The sequence below is a fragment of the Rattus rattus genome, chromosome 1, assembly GCF_011064425.1.
Source record: "Rattus rattus isolate New Zealand chromosome 1, Rrattus_CSIRO_v1, whole genome shotgun sequence".
In the NCBI taxonomy this organism is placed as follows: Eukaryota; Metazoa; Chordata; class Mammalia; order Rodentia; family Muridae; genus Rattus; species Rattus rattus.
The window spans coordinates 51,483,163-51,508,716 of record NC_046154.1 but is presented as its reverse complement, the minus strand read 5'-3'; the positions used below and the strand labels follow the sequence as shown (position 1 = coordinate 51,508,716).

Here is a 25,554-nt window from a genome sequence, read left to right as displayed (position 1 = left end):
GAAGCATGACACGGGCAGAACCGTGAAGCATGAAAGCTCAATCGTGTTCTCTTATGAAAGCAGTCATCTGAAATGGGGGCCCTAGTCTCACGATGCCGTCCAGTTCCACTTACTTTCCCAAAGCTCGCTTGTAGATACCATGAACATACACATTTCTGAATTAAATTTCCAGCAAATGAACTTTGGGGCAGTGGGCACATTTGAATCACAACAGTAATTCTCTGTACTTTTCTATTTACAATGAAATAAAATGATTATCAATCTTCAAAGATCTGACTTGACATCTCTCTCTCTCTCTCTCTCTCTCTCTCTCTCTCTGTGTGTGTGTGTGTGTGTGTGTGTGTGTGTGTGCATTTATTCTTAGTTAGTTTTGTGGCTGCTATAGAAAGCTCCATGGCTTAAACCATGCAGTTTGATTATCCTGAAGTTCTGCTTCTTGGAGGGTGTCACTTATGTCGTTGGATTGTTTAAACTGGGCAACAATATTATCTGGGACAATCTTCCAGTTTGGAGATGAGTCTGTAATCATGTCTGATAAAAAATTCTTTCCTCCACTGTATGGTAATCTATCACAGATTTGGAGGGCTGTGTATCAACTTGGGGAACAGTGATGTCTAATTTTGGTTATCAAATTGGCTGAGTCTGGAGTCAACTAAAACATAAGCTGCTAGGCACTCCTGTGAGAATTTCTCAGATTATTTGAAGCTGGAAGACCCTCCATAAATGTAGGTGGAGATCTTGGTGGCAGCCCAGATAAAAGGACATAAAAGAGAACTTCGCTTTTTCGCTTGCTTGCCCTCATTCTTGTTGGCACGTTCATGTACCCTATTACTAAGACATTACTTCAAAATTAGAAACATCTAAAGGACTTCTACAGGAGTCCAATATAAACTAAAGATCACCCAGGAAACCTCCGTGGATCCTGCACCACCAGATTGGGACTGTTGAGCCATCATAGGCTGAACAACTAATGCAGTCTTAGCCTCTCCATTGTGTGACAGTTAGACCACTTGGACCATATCCTTTAAGTTAGTCTAATAACTAACTTCTATGTCTGTCTTTATATCTACATAGTGAAGGTTTGAATGAGAACAGTCAGAGAGAGAGAGAGAGAGAGAGAAAGAGAGAGAGAGAGAGAGAGATTTATATAGAAGATAAGCAGAGCCCTTGAAAGCAGAAGAGAAGTGCGATTATTCGTTCAGGATCCTGGGAACTCAAGGGATAGCACAGTGGTGACTTGTATATTCAAGACACTGCAAACAAAGACAGTTACTTGGCAACACACTGAACACACAGAAATGCCCACAAGAGGCCTGCTCATCTTGTTCAGAGTCAAGAAGCAGCTTTAACAAAGCTGTTAGAGGACAGTCAGTCAACTCCAGCAGCTCTGCAGAAGAACTGGGGGTAAGCACAAGGCCAGGTGACAGCCAGGCTTCCACCCTCACCAAGAGGCCTTGACATCATTCAGAGAAGCTAGAGCTGAGGACCAGAATTTTCATCTCTGCTATGCACGAGAATGCCAGATACGCCCGCTGGGGAGGCTGAGACTTCTCACACAGCAAGCATTCAGGGTTTCCCTCCAGCCCACTGGAGTTGACAGGAATCAGGACTTCTACCACTGCCCAGCAGGAATGACTACAGCCTCTGCTTTGTCATGTCCATGATGCTGTATGTGGTTGAGTTGGTAACAGGCAATCCTACACAAAAGGATAAAGAGAGCTGAAGTTTCCAGCAGAGGTCAGCAGTCATGTCCCTCAGGAGCCACAGAGTGGGCTAAAAGCCCTGGTCTTCTGCTGGGTCTGGTGGAACATGCTTATCGTCCAAGCACTCAGGAGGAAGACCAGTAAGTTCAGGATACCTGCACTGTGCAGTGAGCGCCTGTCTCAAAATCCCTGGACTTCTCTACTGCTGATTGGCAGTCATGAGACAGTAACTCCCACTGTCCGACACATGCACTATCAAAGCCTAGAAAAATGGAAGCTTTCTATCTAGATTCCAATTGAAAGTCACTCCCTGAACCAAGAACAAAGAAAAATCTCAAATACAAAAGACGATCATCAGTAGACATGAACACCAAGATGAGGGACTAGAATTAACTAACAAAGAATTTACAGAGGCCATCATAAAAAGAAAAAAAAAAAACAACTTTGCCAGGGCTTATGAATATCCTTGGAACAACTAAAAGCATCATCCAAGGAAGAGAACATTGCAATGAAACAAAAAACTTACAGGACTGAAACACTCAGAACATAAATTTCAATTAATGGGTTAAATGAAAAAAAACCTGGGGCTTTTGTTTTATTTATTTATTTATGTATTTATTTATGTATTTATGTATGTATGTATGTATGTATGTATTTATTTGTATTTATTTATTTAATTTATTTATTTATTTATAGACAGGGTATCTCTATGTAGCCCTGGCTGTCCTCAAACTCATTATATAGGCCGGCCAACCCTAACTCATAGAGATCTGACTGCCTCTGCCTCTGAGTGCTGAGATTAAAGACGGGCACCACCACGTCTGGCTCGTAAAAACAAACAGCAGCAAGCTAACTTAAAAGCAAGTGGAGAGAAGGCTCAGTGGCTAAAGTTCATGCTGCTTTTACAGAAGACCAAACTCAAGTGTGGCTCCTCCAGCTCTCTGTGTAACTGCCTGTGACTCTATCTGGAGGAGATGCAAAGTCCTCTTCCGGACTCCTGCAGCACTGTATTCATCTGCGTAGCCCTCGGTGCCATACATATGTATAAGTTAAAATAAAATAATTTTTAAACCAAGGAGAATAGACTCAGAATAAAAATAATGAAGAGAGCCTCAGGGACCTGTGAGATTATCATGTTCAGGCGAGCAGCCTATCAAAGAGGGAAGAGATTGTCACTGGAAAGGGCGCCTGAAAATGGTAGTTGAAAAGGCACAGAACTTAACAAAGAACAAATGGACTGAAGAAGCTGAAGGAGCGTTGAAGAGAAAGGCTTTAACGATGCCCACCAAAGACTTACCATGGATAGACTACCAAAGACTTATCCATAGATGGATATACACATCTGCACATGCACATACACATTAACATAGACATGGACACATATCCAGGAAGATAAAAGGAAATACTGAAAGCAGCGACGGAAGGGAAAGATATTTATAGGAAGAAAAATATTTGAATATCAACACACTTTTCATTAGAAACAGGAGATTCTAGAACTTGCATGTTCTCTGAATGCTGGATGAAAAGAACTGTTCGCCCCAGAAATCTGCATTGAAAATATCCAGTAAAAGGAGAAACTGAGGTTCAGTTATCAAAGTGCTTGTTGCAAGCTTGAGGAGTTGAGCTCATGGTGGGAAACCTGGGTACAGGCAGAACTTGGTGGTGCATACCTCAAATCCCTATACTGGAGACACGGAGGCAGGAGGTTCTCTGAGGCCAGCCTGGTCAATATAGTGAGTTCTAGGCTAGCCAGAGTTACATAACGAGACCTTGCCTAAACGAAGCAGCAGCAGCAGCAGCAGCAGCAGAAGCAGTAAGAGCTAGTGATTTTCACACCAAATTCAGGACAAATCTGTCCCTGACTGGCAAGCCAGTTTAGTCAAATTGTTGAATCCAAAACCACTTAAAAAAAAGTCTTCACAAAAATGGAGAGTGCCTAAAGAATGAGCCCTCCAGTTGTCCTTTGTCCTCTAAATACAGTATTTGCATGCAGATCCAAGCACACACAATACACAGGTAGACACAGACAAAGTGTGTTTACTAATGAGATATTTCTAATCAAAGAGTTACAATGTCTTATGCAGTTCTAAACATCTAAACGACCTTGATATCTAGAAGAAATATACAAGGCGATCATAGAGAAAGGATGGAGTGCTGGGCATGGTCACCCGTGCCTACCTGTAAAGCCAGGGCTCAGGAGGCAGAGGCAGGAAGACAACAGCAAGTTCCAGGTCAGCCTCATACACCTCACACGCTCAAGGCAAGCCACGGTACTTAACAAAAGCTGGCCTCAAAAACCCAAAAGCACCTCCCAACATGAAAGCCGAAAGACAGAGAGGTAATCTTTACTTGAACTGGTAAGACGTTGACATCAGTGGACTTTGCAAAGTTATGTGTATATAATGCAATATGCAGATAAGTAGCTAATTGAACAGATGCACAAATGTCAACTGAAGAACAGACATACAGACATACACATATGTCCTTAAGTTAAAAGGTGACTTAAAAAGGATTAACTTGCAAGAAGGCAGAAAAAAAAAAAACACCACCACCACCAACAAAACCAAAAATAACAACAACAACAAAAATATAAAAATGAAACAAAACCAGAAAACAAATAATGGAAGATTTAATGTTCTAAAGATGACAATCTAGAGGCAGCCAGCCCTAGCACTCTGCAGCAAACAACAAGAAGACTATCTCAAACGGGGTGGAAGGTGAAGGGCCACTCCCAAGTTTGTCCTCTGATGTCCATTTATACCGGTGTAGTGCACACATACATAAACTCGAACACTCACACAATACACCAACCTGTATGCATACATGGGAAAAATTTAGAAAGAGAGAGAAAGCCAAGATGCACTAGAGAAAAACACGAAAACAAGACTGGATGTAAAAAATAAAAATGCCTTTAATCGCAGCACTCAGTCTGAGTGCAAGGACCTCTGTGAATTCGAGGCCAGTTGGTTCCAGGCCCTGTCTCAAAACAACAAACTCCAGACCGGCGTCCAAGAAAAAAACAAACAGAAGACTTAATTTCCCACTCAGAATGCAGGGCACTGTGAACATAAGAGCTTAGTCCCTGGGTTAAGCACTTCTTGTGTTCTGTGGAGAAGGTATGGGATGGCCTGGGAGGACGCCTGCAAAGCAGGGAATGTATGCGGTCTGGCTTTTGCCCATGGTACTTTCCTTGTATTTTTGGATCCCGGTCTCTAATAAGTAAACTTGCTTTACTTAAATATGCAGATCGTTTTGCTGCTAGCGAAGCTTCTGGAACGTTGAAAGAATCATACAAATCCCAGGTAGTGGCCATTACACCTAAACAGACAGAAACGGTAAAAGGATTTTAAAGCGAATTCTAAGATTACGGCTTTGAATATAACTGGTCATAGAAAACTATAAAATAAGTTTCTATTAAGAGCATGTTAATTTTAACAGCACTAGCAGGAAAATAACAAAAAAATATTTCATGGGGGTACCCCCCGGAGACCGCGAATTGCCTCTTAGCATCGAGAGGTGCTGTGTTTTAGGCCAGCCTCAGGTTACCCTCACTCTCCCTCTGCTCCTCCCTCCTTCCTACCCATCAGCCTGTCCCTGCAGGGCTGTCATGGGAAACAGGTTTGGACTAGTTAGCTAGCGGCTGACACACAACTTGTATTTTACAGATCTGCTTGTGAGAAATATCTCACTCCTTTTTACTCAGTAGAGTTCCCTAAACAACTATTTAGGTAAAAACATTGCATCTGTTGTTGGGGCAATGACATTATCAAAAAACCTAATTAAATTTATTCAAATCATCAAATATGGCAATGGCGACCAAATATAGACTGGAAATGTCATTGATCTTCAAATGCTAACTTCAAAAGCCCCCCCCATACCTTTGCTAACAAGAGGGTGATGCAGGGTTTTTGTTTGTGCAAAATTTTTTGTCCTTTGAAACTACTGCTACTGCTGACCCAATACCAAGCAAAAGGAGGAGGAGGAGGAGATGGAAGAGTAAGATAATGGAGAAGAGGGAGAAGAAAAGGAACGGGAGGAGAGGAGAGGAGAAGAGGGAGGAGAAGAGGAGAAGGAGGAGCAGGAAGGGGAAGAAGGGGAGGAAGGGAGAGGGAGATTAGGGGTGGAAGACATGGTTCTTTGGTATCTAATGATTGTTTTTAATGAATAATATTATTAAATTTCACAATAAGATAGATAGCTAATAACTTAGTTTTTACAAAGTTGTGCATAGAATAAGTTCTTGATATATTTTTGACATATTGATGAGGATATAATCTTTGAAAATTGAATTATGTATTTTTCTACCGTTTAACTGAAATTTTAGTAAGTTTGGCATAGGAATACGTGGTTACATGTGAGCCGTTATCATATTTGATCACTTGACTAAGTTTAATCCACAAAGCTGTATATAACAAATATGTTCAGGACTTGGTTTTGTCTCTGGTATAGGGTCTCATGTAGCCTACGCTAGGCTCAAATTAATTATGTGCTCAAAGGTAATTTTGATTTCTTGGTCCTCTTACCTTCACCTTCCCCAGTGCTAGAACTGTCATGCCAAATGTGGGTTGTTTTAATGTATACATGTTAAGGTAATGTCTGTGCATGTTAATGTATGTGGACAAACTCAGATGTTCTAAAGAACAATGTCTAGCACCTTTAAGAAAGGTCTTCTCCAAAGAATACACATGGAGGGACCCATGGCTGCAGCTGCATAGGTAGCAGAGGATGGCATGTCTGGCATCAATGGGAGGGGAAGTCCTGTGTAGGCTGGATGCCCCAGCATGGGGGAATTCTAGGGGGATAAGGTGGGGGGTGGGGTTGGCTGCACCCTCATAGAAGTGGTGGTGGGGTATGGATAGAAAATTTGTGGAGGGGAAACCGAGAAGGGGGGTACCATTTGAAATGTGAATAAATAAAATAACCAATAAAAAATGGGAAAAAAAACTCTGGACACACACACGCACGCACACACACAGAGAGAGAGAGAGACAGAGACAGAGACAGAGAGACACCAGAGAAAGAAGGAGAGGGAGAAGGAGAGAGAGAGAGGGAGGGAGGGAGAGGCAGAGAGGTCCTCTTATGCACCCAGAATTCACCAGTAAGGTTAGCCTGATTTAGTGAGCCCCAGGGACCCTCCTGTCTGTGCTAGATTGATAAGCATGCTACCACCATGCCTGGAATTTGTACATGGGTTTGTAAGGATCAAAAAGTCAGATCTTGTGCAAGCTATGATATCATGCTATCTCCCCCAACCCATATGTTCAGTTTGTGTGTATCTATTATACCTCAGTATAGTTGTTGCAAAACAAAACGTATAAGCTCTAGTGTCATGCTAAAGATGAAGTAACAGATAATGATCATGGCTTACCAATTTTATAAGCCATTTTTAAAAAATTTTCTAATTTCTTTTAGAAACTATTTCAACTTACATTCCTGGGCCTAGTGGGTATCCAAACTGAATGGGTTGTGATGTGAGGGTATCTAAGAAATTAGGAGTGTTCCCTATCTTATCCTGGCTGTGCGTGCATGAACTATATATCCATGAAGCTTATATCATGTGAGCATATACATATTACCAAATAGTCTGCTAAGACATAATTCACACTAGAGTTTTTTAAATTTGACTGTGGCATACTTTATATTATATGATTTAAAACTTGTATGTTTTTGTGGGTCAAAAAAGCATGTCTGGTTTTAGATTTAAAAAAAAAATAAAAGAGATGCAGAAATGAGAGAAATGGGATCAAAATACTATTCTGACTACCAATAAAGTTTACTGAGAAATACAGTCTTAAATCTGTGGCCAAGTGGATTTACTCATTTCCCCTTCTGAGTACACTGAGTACAGTGTATATATGGTGTGTGTGTGTGTGTGTGTGTGTGTGTGTGTGTGTGTGTGTGTGTGTGTGTTACTGGTCCATCTAGAGAAGCAGAGGCCTTTCTCTGCTGTAGAGGTGAGATCAGAATATACGCTTTCTGAACACCCAACAACATACCCAAGAGTGGCTAAGCATTAATTCCTTCTCCCAACCCCTCTTTCCAAACACGTCCCTTCTTTTTCCCTGGAAAAGAGGCCACAAAGTGTAAATCTGAAGTTCCTTTACTATATGTGATTAAGGGGTAGTTCAGGGCGTCCTCCAATGACTCAAGGCAACACACTGTCGATAGGCTCAAGAATTACATTAAGAATGGGAAAGGCAGAAGGAACTGCTGGTGCACACCTATAATCCTAACCTTCGGAAGGCAGAGGCAGGAGACTTGAAAGATAGAGACCATCTGGACAACAAGCTTGAGGCCTGCTTGGGCTACACAGCAAATTCAAGAACAGTCTGGGCTACGTAGCAAGGCTCTTTCTCAAATTAAAAAAAAAAAAAAAACAAAAAGAAGAAGAAAAAATGTCACCTAGCAATAGACTGGTAGTGAGTGTGGTGGGTTTCCCCTTTAGTCTGTCAGTGTGGTGTATTACACTGACTTATTACATGTTATGGATAAGTGTCACTTGATCACAATATACAATTCCACTTCATACAGAGCTGGATTGACTTGTTAGATGGGAGGCTTCTCGTATTTACAATCATAAAGAATATTGATCTAGTTTATTATATTATGATAGTTACCTGGCTTTGTAACAGATAAATTATCTCTTAAGTATGAAAATTTCCTCTTCAGTTTTGCAGAGGGTTTTTTTTTTTTTTTTTTGAAGGGAGGACGAGAATTGGTAATAAGCCTTTTATAAATAACTTAGAATTTGCCTGAGTAACCCATTGGTCCCCATGTTCTCTCTGGTGGGAGATTTAGAATTGCAGTCTCTTTACTCATTACAGATCTATGCAGATTTTCTATTTATCCTTGAGTCCGGTTTGGCCATCTGTGTATGTACAGGGATTCATCCGTTCCGCTCTGCCGGCTGAGATGCTGGCTTAACAGTAGCTTGCAGTTGTCTGCTGTGGTGTTGTTTGAGGATCCCAATGCTCTCTGCTTGGTTTGCCCATCCACCTCACTAGCCTGGCGAGCTCTCTCCTCAGCTGCATCCTTTCTCGATGCTTCTGTAGATCTCCCTCATCTTACGTTTGTAACCGTTATAGTCTCCGCATGGACTGAGCCATTCATCAATGTACACTGCTCTTCGTTACGTATGACAATTTCTGAGTCCTCTTCTGACTAGTATAGCCACTCCATCAAGTCTCTTACAGGCAGCGAACACTTGAACTGTCTTTGTTTGCTTTTAATTTAATCGGCCAGTATTTATCTTTTAATTGTACTGTATAATTAATGAATATTTAAGGTAATTGCTGATGTGGAATTGTTGGTTTATTAAAAAACATCTTGATATTTGTATTCTCTCTACCTTGTTTCTTGACTTCTCAGTAACTATTGTGTGTTTAATAGATCTTCTGATAGAGTCATTCTTATTCCACTCTTATGTTTCTCTTTTAGGGTTTTCTATTGTTTTGTTTTTTGTAGATACCATTTATAGATTACCTTGATGTTTTGAAAATGAAAGCTATTGTTAATTATATTTTTTCAACAGCATATTAAAACTTTCCTCCTTTTATTATTCTCTCCTACTACTGCGGTTTTTAAAATTGTGCTCTACATAATAAGCCAAATAACAGCCTAATTATGGCTTTATAAATCTCTTTAAAATCTTTTAATATTTATTCTTATACTATGTATGTGAATGTTTTGTCTGTATATATATCTATGTGTGCCACACGCATGCAGTGCCCACGGAGGCCAAAAGAAGGTATTGGAGCCCCTGGATGGGAATTACAGATAGTTATGAGCCACTATGTGGGTGCTGGCAATTCAACCCAAATGCTCTGGGAAAGCATCCAGTGCTCTTGACCACTGTGATGCCTCTCTAGCTCCTGTGCATCTATCGCTTTTAATCTATACTGCAAAACCAGGCAAACAAAGTGGAAACTTTGAAAGTTTCTGGTGTCAGCATTTGCCTATATGTCATTTTTACTCCTATCCATGCCCCCCCCCACAACATGGCTTAATATTACTGTCTACTTCTGTTTGTACATAAAGGATTCTCTTCAGCATTTGTTTAAAGCACTTCTGTCATCAATAAATCCCTTAGCATTTGCATATCCAAAAGTATCTTAATTTCTCCATTTCTAAAGGATTTGGTATTCTTTCTTAACAGTGCTTTTTTGCTTCGGCCCTTTAAATGTCACTGTGCTTGCCTTTCATAGTTTCCAATTCAGCATTGAGTGGTGAAGGTTAGACCATATGTGTGATGGATCACTTTTGTACTGTTACTTTCAAGATTCTCCTGTCTTATGACTGACTGTGTATTTGTGTCTTTGTGTGGATCTCTTCTTGTGGCTATTCTTCTCAGATGAGACCCTTATTGATTTTAGGGAGACTTGACTTATTACATGGTCAACTATTCTTTGTGCCCTTCCTTATAGTCTCTCCACAACCACATATGCGTGCTCACTGTCTCATGGGTCTCCATTTAGTTTTTCCTTTTGTTTTCTTTCTGTTTCACAAACTGGATCTTGTAAAATCATCCATCATTAAGAATTATGGTCTCGGGACTGGAGAGATGGCTCAGTGGTTAAGAGCAATGACCGCTCTTCCAGAGGTCCTGAGTTAAATTCCCAGTACCCACATGGTGGCTCACAGCCATCTGTAGCGAGACCTGATGCCCCTCTTCTGGTGTGTCTGAAGACAGCTACAGTGTACTTATATAATAAATAAATAAATTTTAAAAAAAAGAATTATGGTCTCATCTTCTTTCCCAAACATTCTGTTGCAAGCTCTAGTGCATATTCTCAGTGTTAGGCTTTTTATTAAGGACAAATCCTCATGCATCTCAGGTTGACCCTGAACTCGCTACCCAACCAAGCAAGACCATGAACTTTTGCTTGCCTGCATCCACCTCATGAGCCCTGAGATGTCACAGGAACGCAACACTGCACTTCACTTATGCCATACTGTGGCTTAAGCCCATGTATGCTATAAGAATTTGTACTTCTTGCTACCAGGCTACCAGGAAGGAAAACCAGCAGGAGATCGAGGTATTGGGATTCATTCTCCCAAATGTACCAATCGGGCCAATCCCACCTCTGCTTTGTGGTAGGAACGAGGAGAGCTAAAGGCAGATGTGGCATTAATCTGGCTTTCACATAAAAAGGAGGATCAAGGCGAGAGACAAACATCCCACCTACCTGGCACAAATGTTCTTCTGCTAAAAGTCAATGTCTGTGCTTCTTGCGAAAGAAAACTAGCGTCTGGCTCTGTTCAGTAAAAACTGCAACCAAGATCAGATGGTCTTTCTTCTGGTTATTTCTCTGCCCACACACCATGGGCTTTTGCTTATCCAGTGTCCTCCTAGATGTTCATTTGTAAACACTGAGAGGCAGTAGGTGTGATACTTAAGAATCCAGGTTCTAAGACAAAAGCAACTTAGGTTCCCTCACTGTGGCTGTCTGCTCATCTATGAAATGGGGAATAACGATCAAAGCCATTTTAAAGAGTTATGGTGATCATGAAGCTAGTTACTATAGGAGAATGCAAGAACTGGGTGGCATAAAGTGTTTGTTTTGGTAGTAAACTGTATCACAAAATAATTTTTATAAATAATTGAAGAGTATAGGCTCTGATGTGCGGTGAACAGAAATCAGACTGGACAATTATGCTACTCAAATACTCTATAGTTTCTTGTTAACTTACCAAATTCTGAAAGTTATAATTTATAATAACTTATCTGAACAAATCCATTTCCATTTTGCATTCATATAGTTTAACACATATTGACTGACAGACTCAAGGAACAGATATCCAAATATAATAATTTACCAACAAGAATAAAGCATTTTACCTTTTTCTTCCATTATGATTTTGTCACATTGAACATCTTTATTCTTTGGAGCTCCATTAAATGTCTGCATCATCCTTTCTACATATAAGTCATTGCCTAATCTATTTCTACAAAGGATTTCATAATTTATATTTTTTTCTCTGTAAAAAAAAACCAAAAAGTAACTAATTAATACAAATTACTACGAACAGACATTGTCTTTCTACATTACTTGTCCTCAGAGCACTTTCATGAAGACAGAGTGTAAGAAAATAACAAGTGAGCTTGAAAAACTCAAGGAAAGATTTTATTATGTTACCAGCAAAGGGATACTCCATGCTGTGCTTCCCAAGGCCCAAACTACTTTCAGTGTTTGCCAATAACATGCTAGCACTCTGGCTAGAGAATTTATGAATTTTAATAGGGACATCTAAAGCTACAAATTCTTTCCAAGTATTATTTTTCTAGCATTGTATGCATGATGTTTTCATAACTGACTAATTTTGAGTATTTTTAAATTCACATTTTGTTGTTTGGTTGGTTTCGTTTTGTTTTCCTGTTTTTTTCGTGAGACAGGATTTCTCTCTGTAGCAATCACTGGCTGTCCTGGATTTGCTTGGTAGACTAGGCTAATCTCAAACTCACAGAGATCCACCTGCCTCTGCCTCCTGAGTGCTGGGACTAAGGTGTTTGCCACCATGCCCAGCTTAAATTCACATTTTAATTTCATTAATCTAGAATATTATTTCTGCACTCCCCGTGTGTATGTGAATATCTTACTTGGGACTTTTAATTTTTCATTTCAGTGTGGCCAAACAATTTAGTGAAATTCTACTTTGAAATTTTAGTTTAAAATTATTATACCTCCCTTTCATTATGAAGTGATCTTTCCTTTAAAAAAATTGTCTTTTTCTTTTTCTGAAGGTTCTGCATCTTTTTTCCTGACTTTTCTTCTACTTAAAATAACTTCTTTTGGAGTGTAGAAATGGCTCAGTATTTAAGAGCACTTGTAGTTATTCCAGAAGGCCCCAAGTTTACTTCCCAGCATCCATATTCGGATGTTCAGAACCTTATGTAACTCCAGCTCCAGGAAATGTGAACCCTCTTCTGGCCTCTCCTAGAACACCTCTCTCTCCCTCTTCCCCCTTCTCTCTCTCTCTCTCTCTCTCTCTCTCTCTCTCTCTCTCTCTCTCTCCCTTCTCTCTCTCTCTCTCTCTCACACACACACACACACACACCCTTTAAAAACCCTTTTCTATTTACATTTGGTATGCAGGGGTGTCTGTACAAAGACATTTCTTTTTATCTTTTCTTCTATAGAAAAGGCTCTGTCGGTAGCTCAGGAAAGCCTCTCCTCCTGGACCCTCCTACAAACAGTTCTTGGTGATTTGTTGCATGTCTGAAGCACTCACATGTTAGACCATTATTTTTATAATCCACTACTTTTTACACTTCATCTTGTGTAATTATTCACACCTCTTTTTTTCGTTTAATCTTTACTCAGTTATGTTTAAGCTGATGCTTTTTTTGACGGTTGTGTAAAGTTCTTATCAAAATGTGTCATTCTGAGTTTCTTAATGTAATATTTTAACTGTTGTATTGGCTGTAATGCTTCGTAACTATTTCATATTTTGTATCACAATCATGCCTATCTCTAACATTCTCAGAGTCTGAATCTAGGGTGTCTTTTAATAATGACGTGTCCCTATTGATCTGGTATATTTTTGTCAAATCCAATCTGAGGGAATTTTTTGAATGCATTTATCATTGTTGTTGTCTGTGTGGTAGCCATTTAAATGTGTGCTGTATACAGGTTTGGGCGTGGGTGCTTGTATATGAAGGCCAGAGGAGACTGTCCGCAGTCCTGTTCTAACTCTTCATCCCTTGGATAAGAGCCCACTGACCCGGAAGATGGCCCAACAGCCAGCAAATCCCAGCAAACCTTTGTCTTCACCCCCTCCCACACCAGCCATGCAGGCTCCTTAGGTGGGCACTTGGGATTCTAACTTAGGGCCCGGGACTTTGGATATGTGCATAGAGGGTTTTTATTAAATCACAGCAAAGAATATATCCTCTGCCTCAAACATAATGTTCTTTGCGGTGAGAACAAAATCCTCTTCTCTAGCTATGTTGTAATATACATGAGTTATGGTCACACCACAGTGACAGGACACGAGGCCTTGGTCTTGCCCACTATAACTTTGTGCCTGCTGACCACGGCCCTTTCCTCTTAAGAAGTTTACATAATTGCACAGGCTAGGCTAGAGGATAAGAGCTTTTCCCATAGGAAAAAAAATGCCTTGCAATGTAAATATTGCTCATATGAGATCACAGGGTGTGCATGTAATTTCAAGGCGATTTCTAGAAACCTCCAAGGCTCTTCAGAAAAACACCAACTCCTAGTTCAGCATCCGACGTACACAAAGTGGCGCCGACAACTGCGCAGTACATACATGACTTTTTCAGCCTCTTCCGAGTCTGTTGAGATCATGACTGTTGGCAGGTCAAAAAATCTCAGAGTTTCTGTCTCCATGAGAAAGATTTCTACATTCCTCTCCAGCTCTTCCTTTGTTATAGGTGCCTCGGTTGGGGCCCTCATAACTCGCACATCTAAAATACACAACATTTTGAGGTCATCCTGGAGCCGCTGGTGTGCACGCTTCCCAGTCACTAACACAGTGATGACTCACACCCAGCAAGTGTCTATTTAACCACCTCTGTGAGAGCAGCTGGAATAGCCCATGGCGTTCTGTTTTGCTGAAACAGGAATCGGTGGCGGCCCCAGAGGCAGCCTCGTTACCATTAGGTTACTTTATTTTACTTTATTGATTTATAGTCAACCTCTAACTAACTTTGCCAAGACACAGAAGACTCTTCATCAGATCCAGGTGACTACAAGTGCAAGTTTCACATAAATATGTTGCAAAGGATTGGCCGAAATGGTTAGAATAGTGAGAGGCCCAAGGCCCTAGGAGAATGTTACTAAGTTGGAATTTCAAAGCTGAGAGAGTTTGGAATAGTTACAGGTAAGAAACAACCAGGATGTGGCATATAGGTCAAAGTACAGTAAGTTTTGGGGTTGTTTTGAAACAGGACCTCACTATGTAGCCCAGGCTGGACCCAAACTTGCAAGCCTTCTGTCTCCACCTCCAGTGTGCTGACATTACAGGCATGAACGTTATCTAGGCTTCAGTGTATTTTTCTTTAAAAGGGGGGGGGGAGTAAGCCTGGTTGTGTAAGACTGCAACGGGTAAAGAATGGCTTGCTTTAGGACAATAAAGCAAGAACATAACACTTCCCAGAGACAAAGATTCGGTCTCCTCTTAATCCTCAGGACCTTAGTAAAACAATTTCCTAAAAAATCTTTAAAAAAAAATCACAAATATCCTTTAACAAATATATATATATATACATATATATGTACATATGTATGTATATATATCAACATATAGTAACACATACTCATCTGTATACATTAAATGCTAATAAATGTATTTTAAACAAACTGTGGAAATGTTCATGCTAGAGTTCTAAAGGAAGAACTCCCAGAAGAGGGTCTAATTTGTAGCTACAATGATATAAAATAAAGTTCAGGAGAGAGGAAGAGTTTTAGGTAGTTCTTAATGATTAACTCTTAAAATATACTGTTTGTGCAATAGATTTTAAAATTAAGACAAGATTTTAAACAAGTAAATCTGGCTAAGATAGGATAAGCAAAAAGAAGTAAGTCAATCATCCACACGGACAGTTTTGAGGTACATCGGAGAAAATACGCGGCAGGCACGAGCTGTCCAAAGGTCCACAGGAACATGGCTAATTTTGAGACTGCAAAAACAAACCAGGCTCTTGGTTCTCTGATCTCTCTTATCCCACCACAGGGTGGGTAGTGACTCGGCTCTGTATGAAGTAGCGCTGTGGTGTATAGGCAGTTCTGGATAGGACCTTACAAAACATGTCACACACATAGAGTCAAATATGCTGCCAGTCATGTATTAGTTAGGGAAAGTAAGTCTTATTAATCGTCTTGTAAGAGGCAGAGGAACACTATCCAGACCAAGCCATCGATGAGCAATCAGGTCAGGCTTATCACTTCCTGAATGTTACTTGAATTTGATACGCATTGAGAAACTAATTCCAGCAGCAAAATGTGCCTATGTCATCGGTTCCATGCGTCATGATGACCAGCTCTACGCTAGCCTTACAGTAGGAAGACAGTAGTAGTAGATAGCCTTACAGTAGGCAGACAGTAATAGTAGATAGCCTTACAGTAGGCAGACAGTAGTAGTAAATAGCCTTACAGTAGGCAGACAGTAGTAGTAGATAGCCTTACAGTAGGCAGACAGTAGTAGTAGATAGCCTTACACTTGCATGTTTACCTAGAAAACTATCAATGCATTTTTTTTCTTTTTTTGCTTCCAGGGATGGAGGGAGCACATCCTTCTCCACCCCTGGGGTTCCTCGAGTGATCTCCCGCTGTGTACAGCAACCATAGCTCCTGTTTGCATCTTCACACAGGAAGACCTCTGAGAGGAATACAAAAGGCTTTGTGGTCTACATTTAATAAATGGGTGAGTTGGTCAACTTTGGGGCTTCAATAGCAGTTTTATTCATAATGTAGCATTCTGGTTCCAATGTTTTTTTTTTTCCAATGAATTCAGAAGTGGGTATGGGAAAAATGTGTATTATCTGGTCACATAAAGAGACCTCGGTAAAGAATGATCCGGGAAGCCTTCCTCAGGTTGTTGTTTAGCTACTATGGGCCCAGCGCAATTACAATCAGACTGAGCTATAAAATAGTGTGTCTATCTCCTCACAGACTATGTGCTTGCTACAGGCACTTTATGAGATCATGTAAAGGTACACGCTACACATTATTCTCCACACTGAGTAAATGATGACCTGTGCCTAACGTGGTCGTGCAAATGAAACTCCAAGCATTTCCAAGGTTCTGAACAGCGTGTGCATTAGAAGACCCAGAGGATTGTGAAAGACTTGAAGGTAGTTTAGGATAATGTATTTGTTTTAGAATAGCTCGAGGTGTAGAAACCTTGTCAAGAGTATTAGTTTGTGCACAGCCTGCGCTCAGTGGTCCCTACTGTAAAACGCTCCCTTGCTGTCTGTACCCAATGCAGCTAATGAACACAGTGACACTTCATCATCTAATGCCCATTGTTTATTCCAGTCTGCTTCATTTTTAATGTCATTGAGGAGTATTGGTATTAATTCTTCTTTTAAAGTTACACACAGTCAAAATTTCTGACCCAGAACTGTTCCTGTCTAAAAGAACTGCGGGGACAAAAATGGAGAAGAGACTGAGGGAAAGGAGGTCCAATGACCAGCCCAACTTATGGGAGGGCACCAAGGCCTGACACTATGACTGAGGCTATGGTGTGCTTACAGATAGGAGCCTGGCATGGCTGTCCTCTGAGAGTCCCTGCCAGCAGCTGACTGAGACAGAAGCAGATACTTATATCCAACCATTGAACTGAAGTCGAGGACCCCTATGGTTGAATTAGGGGAAAGATTGAAGAAACTTAAGGGGAGAGTGACCCCATAGGAAGACCAGAAGTCTCAACTTACCTAGACCCCAGGGAGCTCCTAGAGACTGAGCCACCAACCAACGGAAGCATACATAGGCCAGTCTGAGGCCCCTGGCACAAATATAGCAGAGGTCTGCTGGTTAGACTTTAGTGAAAGAAGATATGCTTAATCTTCCAAAGACTTGGGGCCCCAGGGAAGGGGGAGGCCTGGGGGAGGGAGCACCCTCTTAGAGACAAGAGAGAGGAGGAATGGGACAAGGAACTGTGGGAGGGGGACCGAAGGGGGCAAAGACAGGAATGTAAATAAATAAAATAATAAAAATTGAGGAAAAAACTTCATAATGTATTCCAAAATATCGTCCAAAACACCACATGTGATTATCTTGTTCCTGAGGCTTTCCTAGACCTTTGCAGTTTCCTGGGTTAAAAGACTGAGGATGAGGCATTTTATAGACTGTGTTCCCATTTAGGAATGCCTGTAGTGGGACAAGGGTTTCCAGGAAAAAGCAAAGGAGTAAAGGCTCATGGCTCCATCAAGGTTCTCAACATGACTTACCGCTGACATCATTGCCTCTAAGCTGAAACTGGCTTCTGTTTCATACACTGTAGTCTGGAGAAAGGCACAGTGTAAAACCTCATTTAAGAGGACAGGAAGCTACCTACATCTTTAGGGACAAATACCTACATAAGTATTTAGAACTCTTCTCTACAAGAGTATACTCTGCTTTTTATCAAATATCTAAGAATGGACTCATGAATATTGTTAATATGAGTCATTACCCAGCACTCTACTTTTTGTTGAAGTTGTCTACCGTTGGCTAATGAGCCCACAAATGGCTGGTCTGTCTATGACATTCTTTTTCGTTTTCTTTCCCCTTCCTTCCTGCCTTCCTTCCTTCCTTCCTTCCTTCCTTCCTTCCTTCCTTCCTTCCTTCCTTCTTTGACAGTAGGGAGAGCAGGGGTTTGTTTAATAACTTTTTATCTTCTTTGCTGCTCATCTGATATGCACGCCCAAGGACCAGAAATCAGTTATTTCTCTAAAGGTTCTTAGTTTCTTTTATTGCATGCAAAATTAAAAGTGAACCACTCAAATATTTCACGAATAGGCCCTTATTTATTGAGAGAGTATGATTATTTATTTGGCAATTGAAGTTAAAAAAAGGGTGGGTGGGGGGACTGGAAAGATGCTCAGTGTTTGAGAGCACTTACAGACAAACTGAGGTTCAGTTTTTGGCGCCGGCAAAAAGACTCCTGCCAGTCTACAGCTCTAGTTCCAGGCACTGCACACACGGAGTACACAGACATACATGCAGGTGAAACACCCATATACATAAATACTTAGAAAGAATGATAATGATTTCCAAGTATCAACTTGTATCTACATGTCCAGGTAAAATATGAGTTTCTCTTTAGGTAAAATACACACACACACACACACACACACACACACACACACACACACACACACACACACATGGGTGGAGGTATTGTTAAGGACTAAATATTCAGGGCCTTCCATGTAGCCAAATGTTTGGCCACTGAGATACATTCTCAGCTCCATCTTTTTATCAACTCTCAGGCACAACTAAGAAGTACAAATTATGACAAAATAATTTAGGTTTTATGAACATGACAATTTTATTGCGGGGAGTCTAGTCTTACACCACTGAAAATGCATTAAGACTGTAAAATTAAGGGGGTGGAGATTTGACTTAGTGGTTAAGAGCAATGATTGCTCTTCCAGAGGACTCGGGTTCAATTCCCCACACCCACCTGGCACCTTAGAACTGTCTGTAACTTTAAGAACTGACACAGACATATATGCAGGCAAAACACCAATACACATCTAAAAAAAAAAAAACTGGAAGATTAAATAAAAGAAGTTTTTTATTACCTGCAAAACTAGCCAATCTATCCCTTTTGTAAGATGGATCTTCAAGGTCCTCTGTCATTGATTCAGTCGTTGATATACTTGACTTAGACACTGTACTGCTGCTCCCTATGACTGACCTTTGAAAATTAGTAACATCATTCATTTGTTCAGTGTCCTTATGAGAAACTAAAAATGTAAATTAGGTTACAGTAACAGATGGGAAAACCAAATATACTGCAGTCCTATAAGCAACGTAAAGCACAGTAACTTTACACTCTCTTCCATTGATTCTTCATGCTCTTTAAACCTATGCCCAGAGGCCATCACTGCGTTCTCAATGTACATTTTAGGCAAAAGTCTAAACTAGAGCTCCGCCTCCACCTCCATCCTCTGTATGGCTCTTTGGCATCTCCTTGTTGGGTGTTTCCGAGCCTCTGTCAGCTCTCTGAGGGGCTCAGCCCAGGACACTCTTCCCTTTGTTTCTCACCTGGGTTCTGCCCATTCTTCACAACTCATCTCCAAAAAGAGTACAGTTTTACAAAAGTCCCCTGGAGCGATAACTCAAGAGCTAGCTATGCCAACAGCAGTTTCCTCCAAGCTGAAACCTTCCCTACAAGAGGGGACAACTCAAGGGACTCAGGAGGTAAATGAAAGGCCGTGTCTGGGAAAACAGTAACTTGGAAGATTCTCAAAGGCCCCTCCCCAGCTTAACAGGGGTAGACAAGCGCCGGGGAGGAGACTGAGCAGCTGAGCTAAGGAGGGAAGAGCTAACAGGTTATGCAGGGAACTGCAGGGGCGTGGCTCGTGGCCACCAAGTGTGGCCCGTGGTCCCAGTGTGGCGTCTGATTCTCGGTGATGCAGATGCTTTTTTTGAGTCAAGCAACCCTTCATCCACTCTCAAATAACATCATTCCCTTTCTGGGGTGAGTGGATGTGTATTGTATCTCCCCAGGGAAAACTTTCACCAGGCACATATACTTACACGCAGGAAATAAACACAAGAATTCAAAGGGAAGTTTTAAATAAACAAGCATCGTCACTCTAGCGTCCTCTTGCGTTCATGGCTTCGATTGTTCGCCAAGAGGTCGGCCTATCGGAAGACCTATTGTTTCTCCTAGGCACGCCACACGGCTCACGTGTGGATTGAATGCAGGTTCTAGAGGAGAGTATGTCTTCACTGTATGTTGAACGACAGCCATAAACTCCCCACAGAAACTGGGGGAAAATATCTAATTGGAATCTGCAACCGGCTGTGACGTTCATTCTTTCTTTTAGCTCCTTGGGAAACCTTAAGGTCGACACACTTTAAACAGTGTTTTGGAACTTGTTGGAACTGTTCAGTCAAGCACTGAACATGAATAATTAAAATGTAAGGGCTGGTATGCTAGGATTGATAGATTGATGTTAGAAAACTGGAAGATAATATATGTTCTGGATGTATACAAACAGAAGGACAATATACATGAAATCAAAAGAACTAGGGCCAGTATACGTCACCTCGTGTACTGCCCTAACATGCTGGGGTTTAACGTATTCTGATACAGGCTGTAGGAAGAAATATAATCTGATCCCATCGATCCTTCTTGTGATGTCAAGAGTTTGCTCGGCTTTGTTGGCATGGCATGTGGATCTGGATGGTAGAGAGGTCGGGGAGTGACATCAACTCCTCGTGGATCGAGCACCTGCAAAACAACGGCTGTTTAATAGAGTGAATAACTAGACAGGATGTTTCGAACTCCTGGAAGACAAAAATAAATACGGGAGAAAAATACTAAGAATCACGATTCTTAGGGCAAAATGAACACAAAAACTTGAATGATTCAAAAAAAATTTATACTTTCATGGTTAACTAGCCATTTAAAAAAAAATCGTACTCGAGTGCCCGTAGATAAGGAGCAAACACAGAGGAGGTGCGATCTGAGGATGTTAGCACATTTTTGTCACGGTTTGCGTAGCATATGGCAGATAGAAAGAACCTAGATGGGGTAAGCCAGTCACTTGATATGGCCCCTTGATGTAATCAAGAGATGAGATGCATATAGAAACCGCTGGCATAAAGAGTTATTTAATTAATTAAATAATTAAATAATTAATTTGACTACACTGTCACTGTGTTCAGACACACCAGAGGAGCACATTAGATCTCATTACAGATGATTGTGAGCCACCATGTGGTTGCTGGGAATTGAACTCAGGACCTCTGGAAGAGCAGCCAGTGCTCTTAACTGCTGACCCATCTCTCTAGACTGACAGAAAACTTTTAAATTAATTCTTTTTCTGCTTGTTTGGCTGGCTGTTTGTTTTGTTTTTGTTTTTTGTTTTTTGTTTGTTTTACAAGATAGTGTTTCTGTGTAGTTCTGGGTGTCTAGAACTTGCTCTATAGGTTAGGTTGGCCTTGAACTCAGGGATCCACCTGTCTGCCTCCTGACTGCTGGAATTAAGGACAGGCACCACCATGCCCAGATATATATATATATATATGTGTATATATATACATACATACATACATATATATATTATATTTATACTATATAATATAGTAAAATAGTATATATATACTATAATTTAGTATGATTATATACTAAATTATATATTACAGTTTATAAATACAGTCTATATATATATAAACTGTAATATATATTACAGTTTTTAAAAGTAATACTATACTAATGATAAAACACACAGAAGTCAGAATGGTAAAGGGATTATTTACATTACTAATATTTTGAACTATACAATATTATAAATATAGGCTTGAGAAAAAGACTTTCCACACAGCACACAGTACCAAGTAGAGCCTACTGTAGCTGGAGGGTCACAGAACCTCAGCTCAGCACAGCCGTGTCAGCAATTCACTCCACAAATACTGTGGTAGTCTGAATGAGAATGGCCCCATAGCCTATATTTGAATACATGGTCCCCAGTTGGTGGGACTGTTGGGAAGGATTGCTGGAATTGCCTCACTAAGTGTAGGCACTGAGGTTTCAAAAGACTCCTGTGATTCCGCCAGTGCTTGTTCTTTGCCTCATGGTTATGGATCAAGGTGTGAGCTTTAAGCTGTTCCTCACTCCGACACCATGGGCTCTAACCTTCGGAAGCCATAAGCCCCAAAAACTTTTTTTTTTTTTAAATAAGTTACCTTGGTCATGGTGTTTTATCAAAGGAAGAGAAAAGTAACTAAAATGTTCACCTTTTTATTTCCCCCCTTTTTTTTTAACCTTTATTTCCAGTCTTACACATATATCTAACAGCTTTGCTTTTGTTTGCATGTTGCTCAGGTCCTAGGACTGTTGTTTATGTGTTCTCACCAGTTTACTCTAAGACATTCTTCACTGTATTGTTCAGCAACATTGCATATTTCCCTCCTCTTCTTCCTCTCATCCTATCTCCTTCCAATTTGCTTCTTAGGCATAACCATCTACGACTTAACAATGTCTAAAAATCTGTGGACCATGTAGTCCCTCAACTTTCCCCTCCCACTTATTTTATCTACACCTCACTTTTATTTTCCTTTTCAAAGTCTGATTAATACTTAATCCTGAGTATATGGCATATTATTCTTGATTATCCTCCAATGGTTATTGAGATCAAAGGCATCGATGTGACTGACTAGCTAGTATGATATTTGCATCATGGAATTAACAAGCAGGTGTGATTGTTCTTGCAATTAGTATTCTAGTCAGGGAATAACAGACTTCACACCAGTCACTCACCTCCCGGATTGAGGAACTATTTGCTGAACTACACACTCAAATGTATCCCTTCCAAATTCCATGAGAATATAGCAAATACTTTAATTGAAAAAAAAAAAAAAAGATGGCTGAGAAGTGACAGCAGATATGTAAACCCCAAGGAAGTAACCAGCACAACATTTCAACCAAAAGCTAAGAATTCTATAGTAACGGCATCTCATGAGGGTAAGTCAGGTAAAATCCGGCTGGGGAACTTAAGAGAAAGCACATACATTCAAATACGTTCCTGATTGAGAACATAAACAGATGATTAAATAAGGAAGATGCTGCAGGATGTGAAATAGGACTTCAACAAAGAGTTGGAAATACCAAGGAAAAACCAATCTGAAATTCTAGAAATGAGAAACGTGAGTCAAATAAAAAAGCTCCATGGGACGTCTCATCAATAGCATGAAACAAGGAGATGACAGAACATTGAACTTGCAGACAAGGGGAGGGCGTCCACCATACAATAGCAAGAATTCTGGGATACACTGGGATATGATTTCAGAAGAGGCAAATGTGTGGCTGACAGGCATAGAAGATAGAGAAGAATTTAGTTCCAAAAGCATAGAAGAGACTTTAAAGGATCAACAGAAACAACTTTCAAAGCCGAGAGAGAGAGAGAGAGAGAGAGAGAGAGAGAGAGAGGTCAATACAGATACTGGAGGCCTTTAAGTCACCAGACAGAGAAGAGATAAAGGAGCCTCCTCTCATCGCATCATAATCAAAACACTGAACACACCGAAGTAGACGGGAGGTAGGTACCATCAGGACACTAAAAGCAACAAGAGAGAAACTCCCGGTCCCACCAGAATGACAGTAGGTTATCCAGCTCAAAGTTAAAGGTCAGAAGGGCCTAGACAGATATATCTCAAGTTCAAACAGACTGTTCTACAATAGAGGCTGCTACAATTGAAAAAATACCCCCACCCAAAAAACCTCAATGAAAGGGATTTATGATCACATGCTGGTTTTACACAAAAATCCGTAAAGGAACCCTTTAGACTGAGAGAAAAACAAATCCATCCACAAGGCCAAAGGGGGGAAAATCATGCTAGAGTAACTGGGAGAGGGGCCTAACCATTACAAAACCAGCAAAACGACAGGAAGGGGGCAAGTCTTTTGGCTTCAACTGCCCCAATCAAATGGCACAGACTAGCAGACGGGATTAAAGAGCAGGAATTGTCTATTTGCTGCCTCCAAGAAACACATCTAAGCGTAAAAGAGATGCGAAAAGATGGGACATTTCAATGTCCCCAGGTGTAGAAAGAAAATGAACTTAGGGAGCAAACAGATGTTGGTGTTCTGATAGACTTCACACCAAGATTCCTGAGAGGTGATGGTGATAGAAGTGGTCACGGTGTAAGGATTAAGGAAACCATCCAACAAGCCACTAGAATTCTAAATGTACAATCCCTGAGCCCAGACACACCCAATTTCATAAAACAAATACGAACAGATGCAAAGCCAGAAATTAATACTAGTGCAAGAGTAGGGTATTTTCCATACCTTGCACTCACCAATTGGTAGGTCATCTCCCAAAAATTCACATACCAGCCTGTAGGCTTCACTCAGATGAAACCATATGAATGCAGCCTTTGATACCGGTTCCTTTTGTCCGCTATTATGCATGTAGGACTCATTTGTATTACTGACTATAGCCACAGATTATTAATTCCAGTGTTATATAGTATATTCGCTGTGGAAATGTGTCATATTTTATTTATCTATCCATGGAAATTTGCTTCCTTCTTTTTTTGGTTTCGAGAAGCAGGGTTTGTCTGTGCAGCCCCAGCTGTCTTGGAACTTGCTCTGTAGACCAGGCTGGCCTCAAACTCATAGAGATCCTCCTGCCTCTGCCTCCCAAATGCTGGAATTAAGGGCTTACACCATCATAACCCAGCTGTGTTTGGCTTTCAAATGGTGCTGCTGGGCTGGTTAAACAGCTCAGTGGGCACGGGTATTCTTTGTCATGTGATGCTCTAGGGTGGGCCCCCAGGATCCACAAGGTGGAAGAAGAGAACTATCCTTTAACCTTAGTGTATGCGTTACACACAGGCGGCAAGTGCCATCAAATGGTGCTGCTATAAATATTTTTTCATATGATAAGCTAACCTGTGAGTTTTTGTTGGAATCTCTGGGTAGGAGATTATGTGCACACTCACCGTTAAGATGTTACTGTAGTTCCCACGTGGTTCAAGCAGCAGAGATAAAAGGTCTGATTTCTTTAGAAACTTGCCAACACTTGGTGTTTCCCACGTGGGTTAAGAAAACTTCCTTCATTTTTGAAATTGTACAGTCACATGTTGCTTCGTAGCTGACAACCTTTGCTCACAATGTGTTCTACTTCCCTGAGTGTTTATTTTTTTTTAAAGATTTATTTATTTTATGTATACAAGTACACTGTAGCTGTCTTCAGACTAGAAGAGGGCATTGGATCCCTTTACAGATGGTTGTGAGCCACCATGTGGTTGCTGGGAATCGAACTCAGGACCTCTGGAAGAGCAGTCAGTGCTCTTAACTGCTGAGCCATCTCTCCAGCCCAAGTGTTTATTTTTTAATGTTTTTATTTAATACGGTTATAAAATAGTGCACTCAACTATTATACTGTATTTTATTTATCCATTTTACTTTTTAATAGAGACGATGAATTGCTTCCGGGTTTTGGGCACAGTGAGAACTGCTCAGTAGACAACATTTACGTAGAAGCATCTTCAGGTGTGTTCTCGTGCATTTGCAGATGTGGACCAGCTGAGCAGAGCACCTCAAAGGCTTTGGAATGCTTTCAGTAATGGCAACAGTGTGGTAGGTTTTATTTATTTTTGGAAGAGGTGAACCAACTCCCGAAAGTTTTCTTCTAACCAACACATGGTCACTCTGGCACGCG

The 25,554-nt window shown here is 40.7% G+C and overlaps 1 protein-coding gene across 1 annotated transcript in view; it reads right to left on the bottom strand.

Moving 5' to 3' along the window:
* Positions 1 to 25,554, bottom strand: part of Wdr78 (WD repeat domain 78) — a 75,539-nt gene that overhangs the window by 34,223 nt on the left and 15,762 nt on the right. The window contains exons 3-7 of the mRNA XM_032901459.1: positions 20,431 to 20,615; positions 18,955 to 19,070; positions 13,974 to 14,130; positions 11,542 to 11,681; positions 4,893 to 5,021 (exon numbers count right to left, since the gene is read on the bottom strand). Of these exons, the coding sequence (XP_032757350.1) occupies positions 4,893 to 5,021; positions 11,542 to 11,681; positions 13,974 to 14,130; positions 18,955 to 19,070; positions 20,431 to 20,615 (727 nt within the window). The remainder of the gene's footprint in view (positions 1 to 4,892; positions 5,022 to 11,541; positions 11,682 to 13,973; positions 14,131 to 18,954; positions 19,071 to 20,430; positions 20,616 to 25,554) is intronic.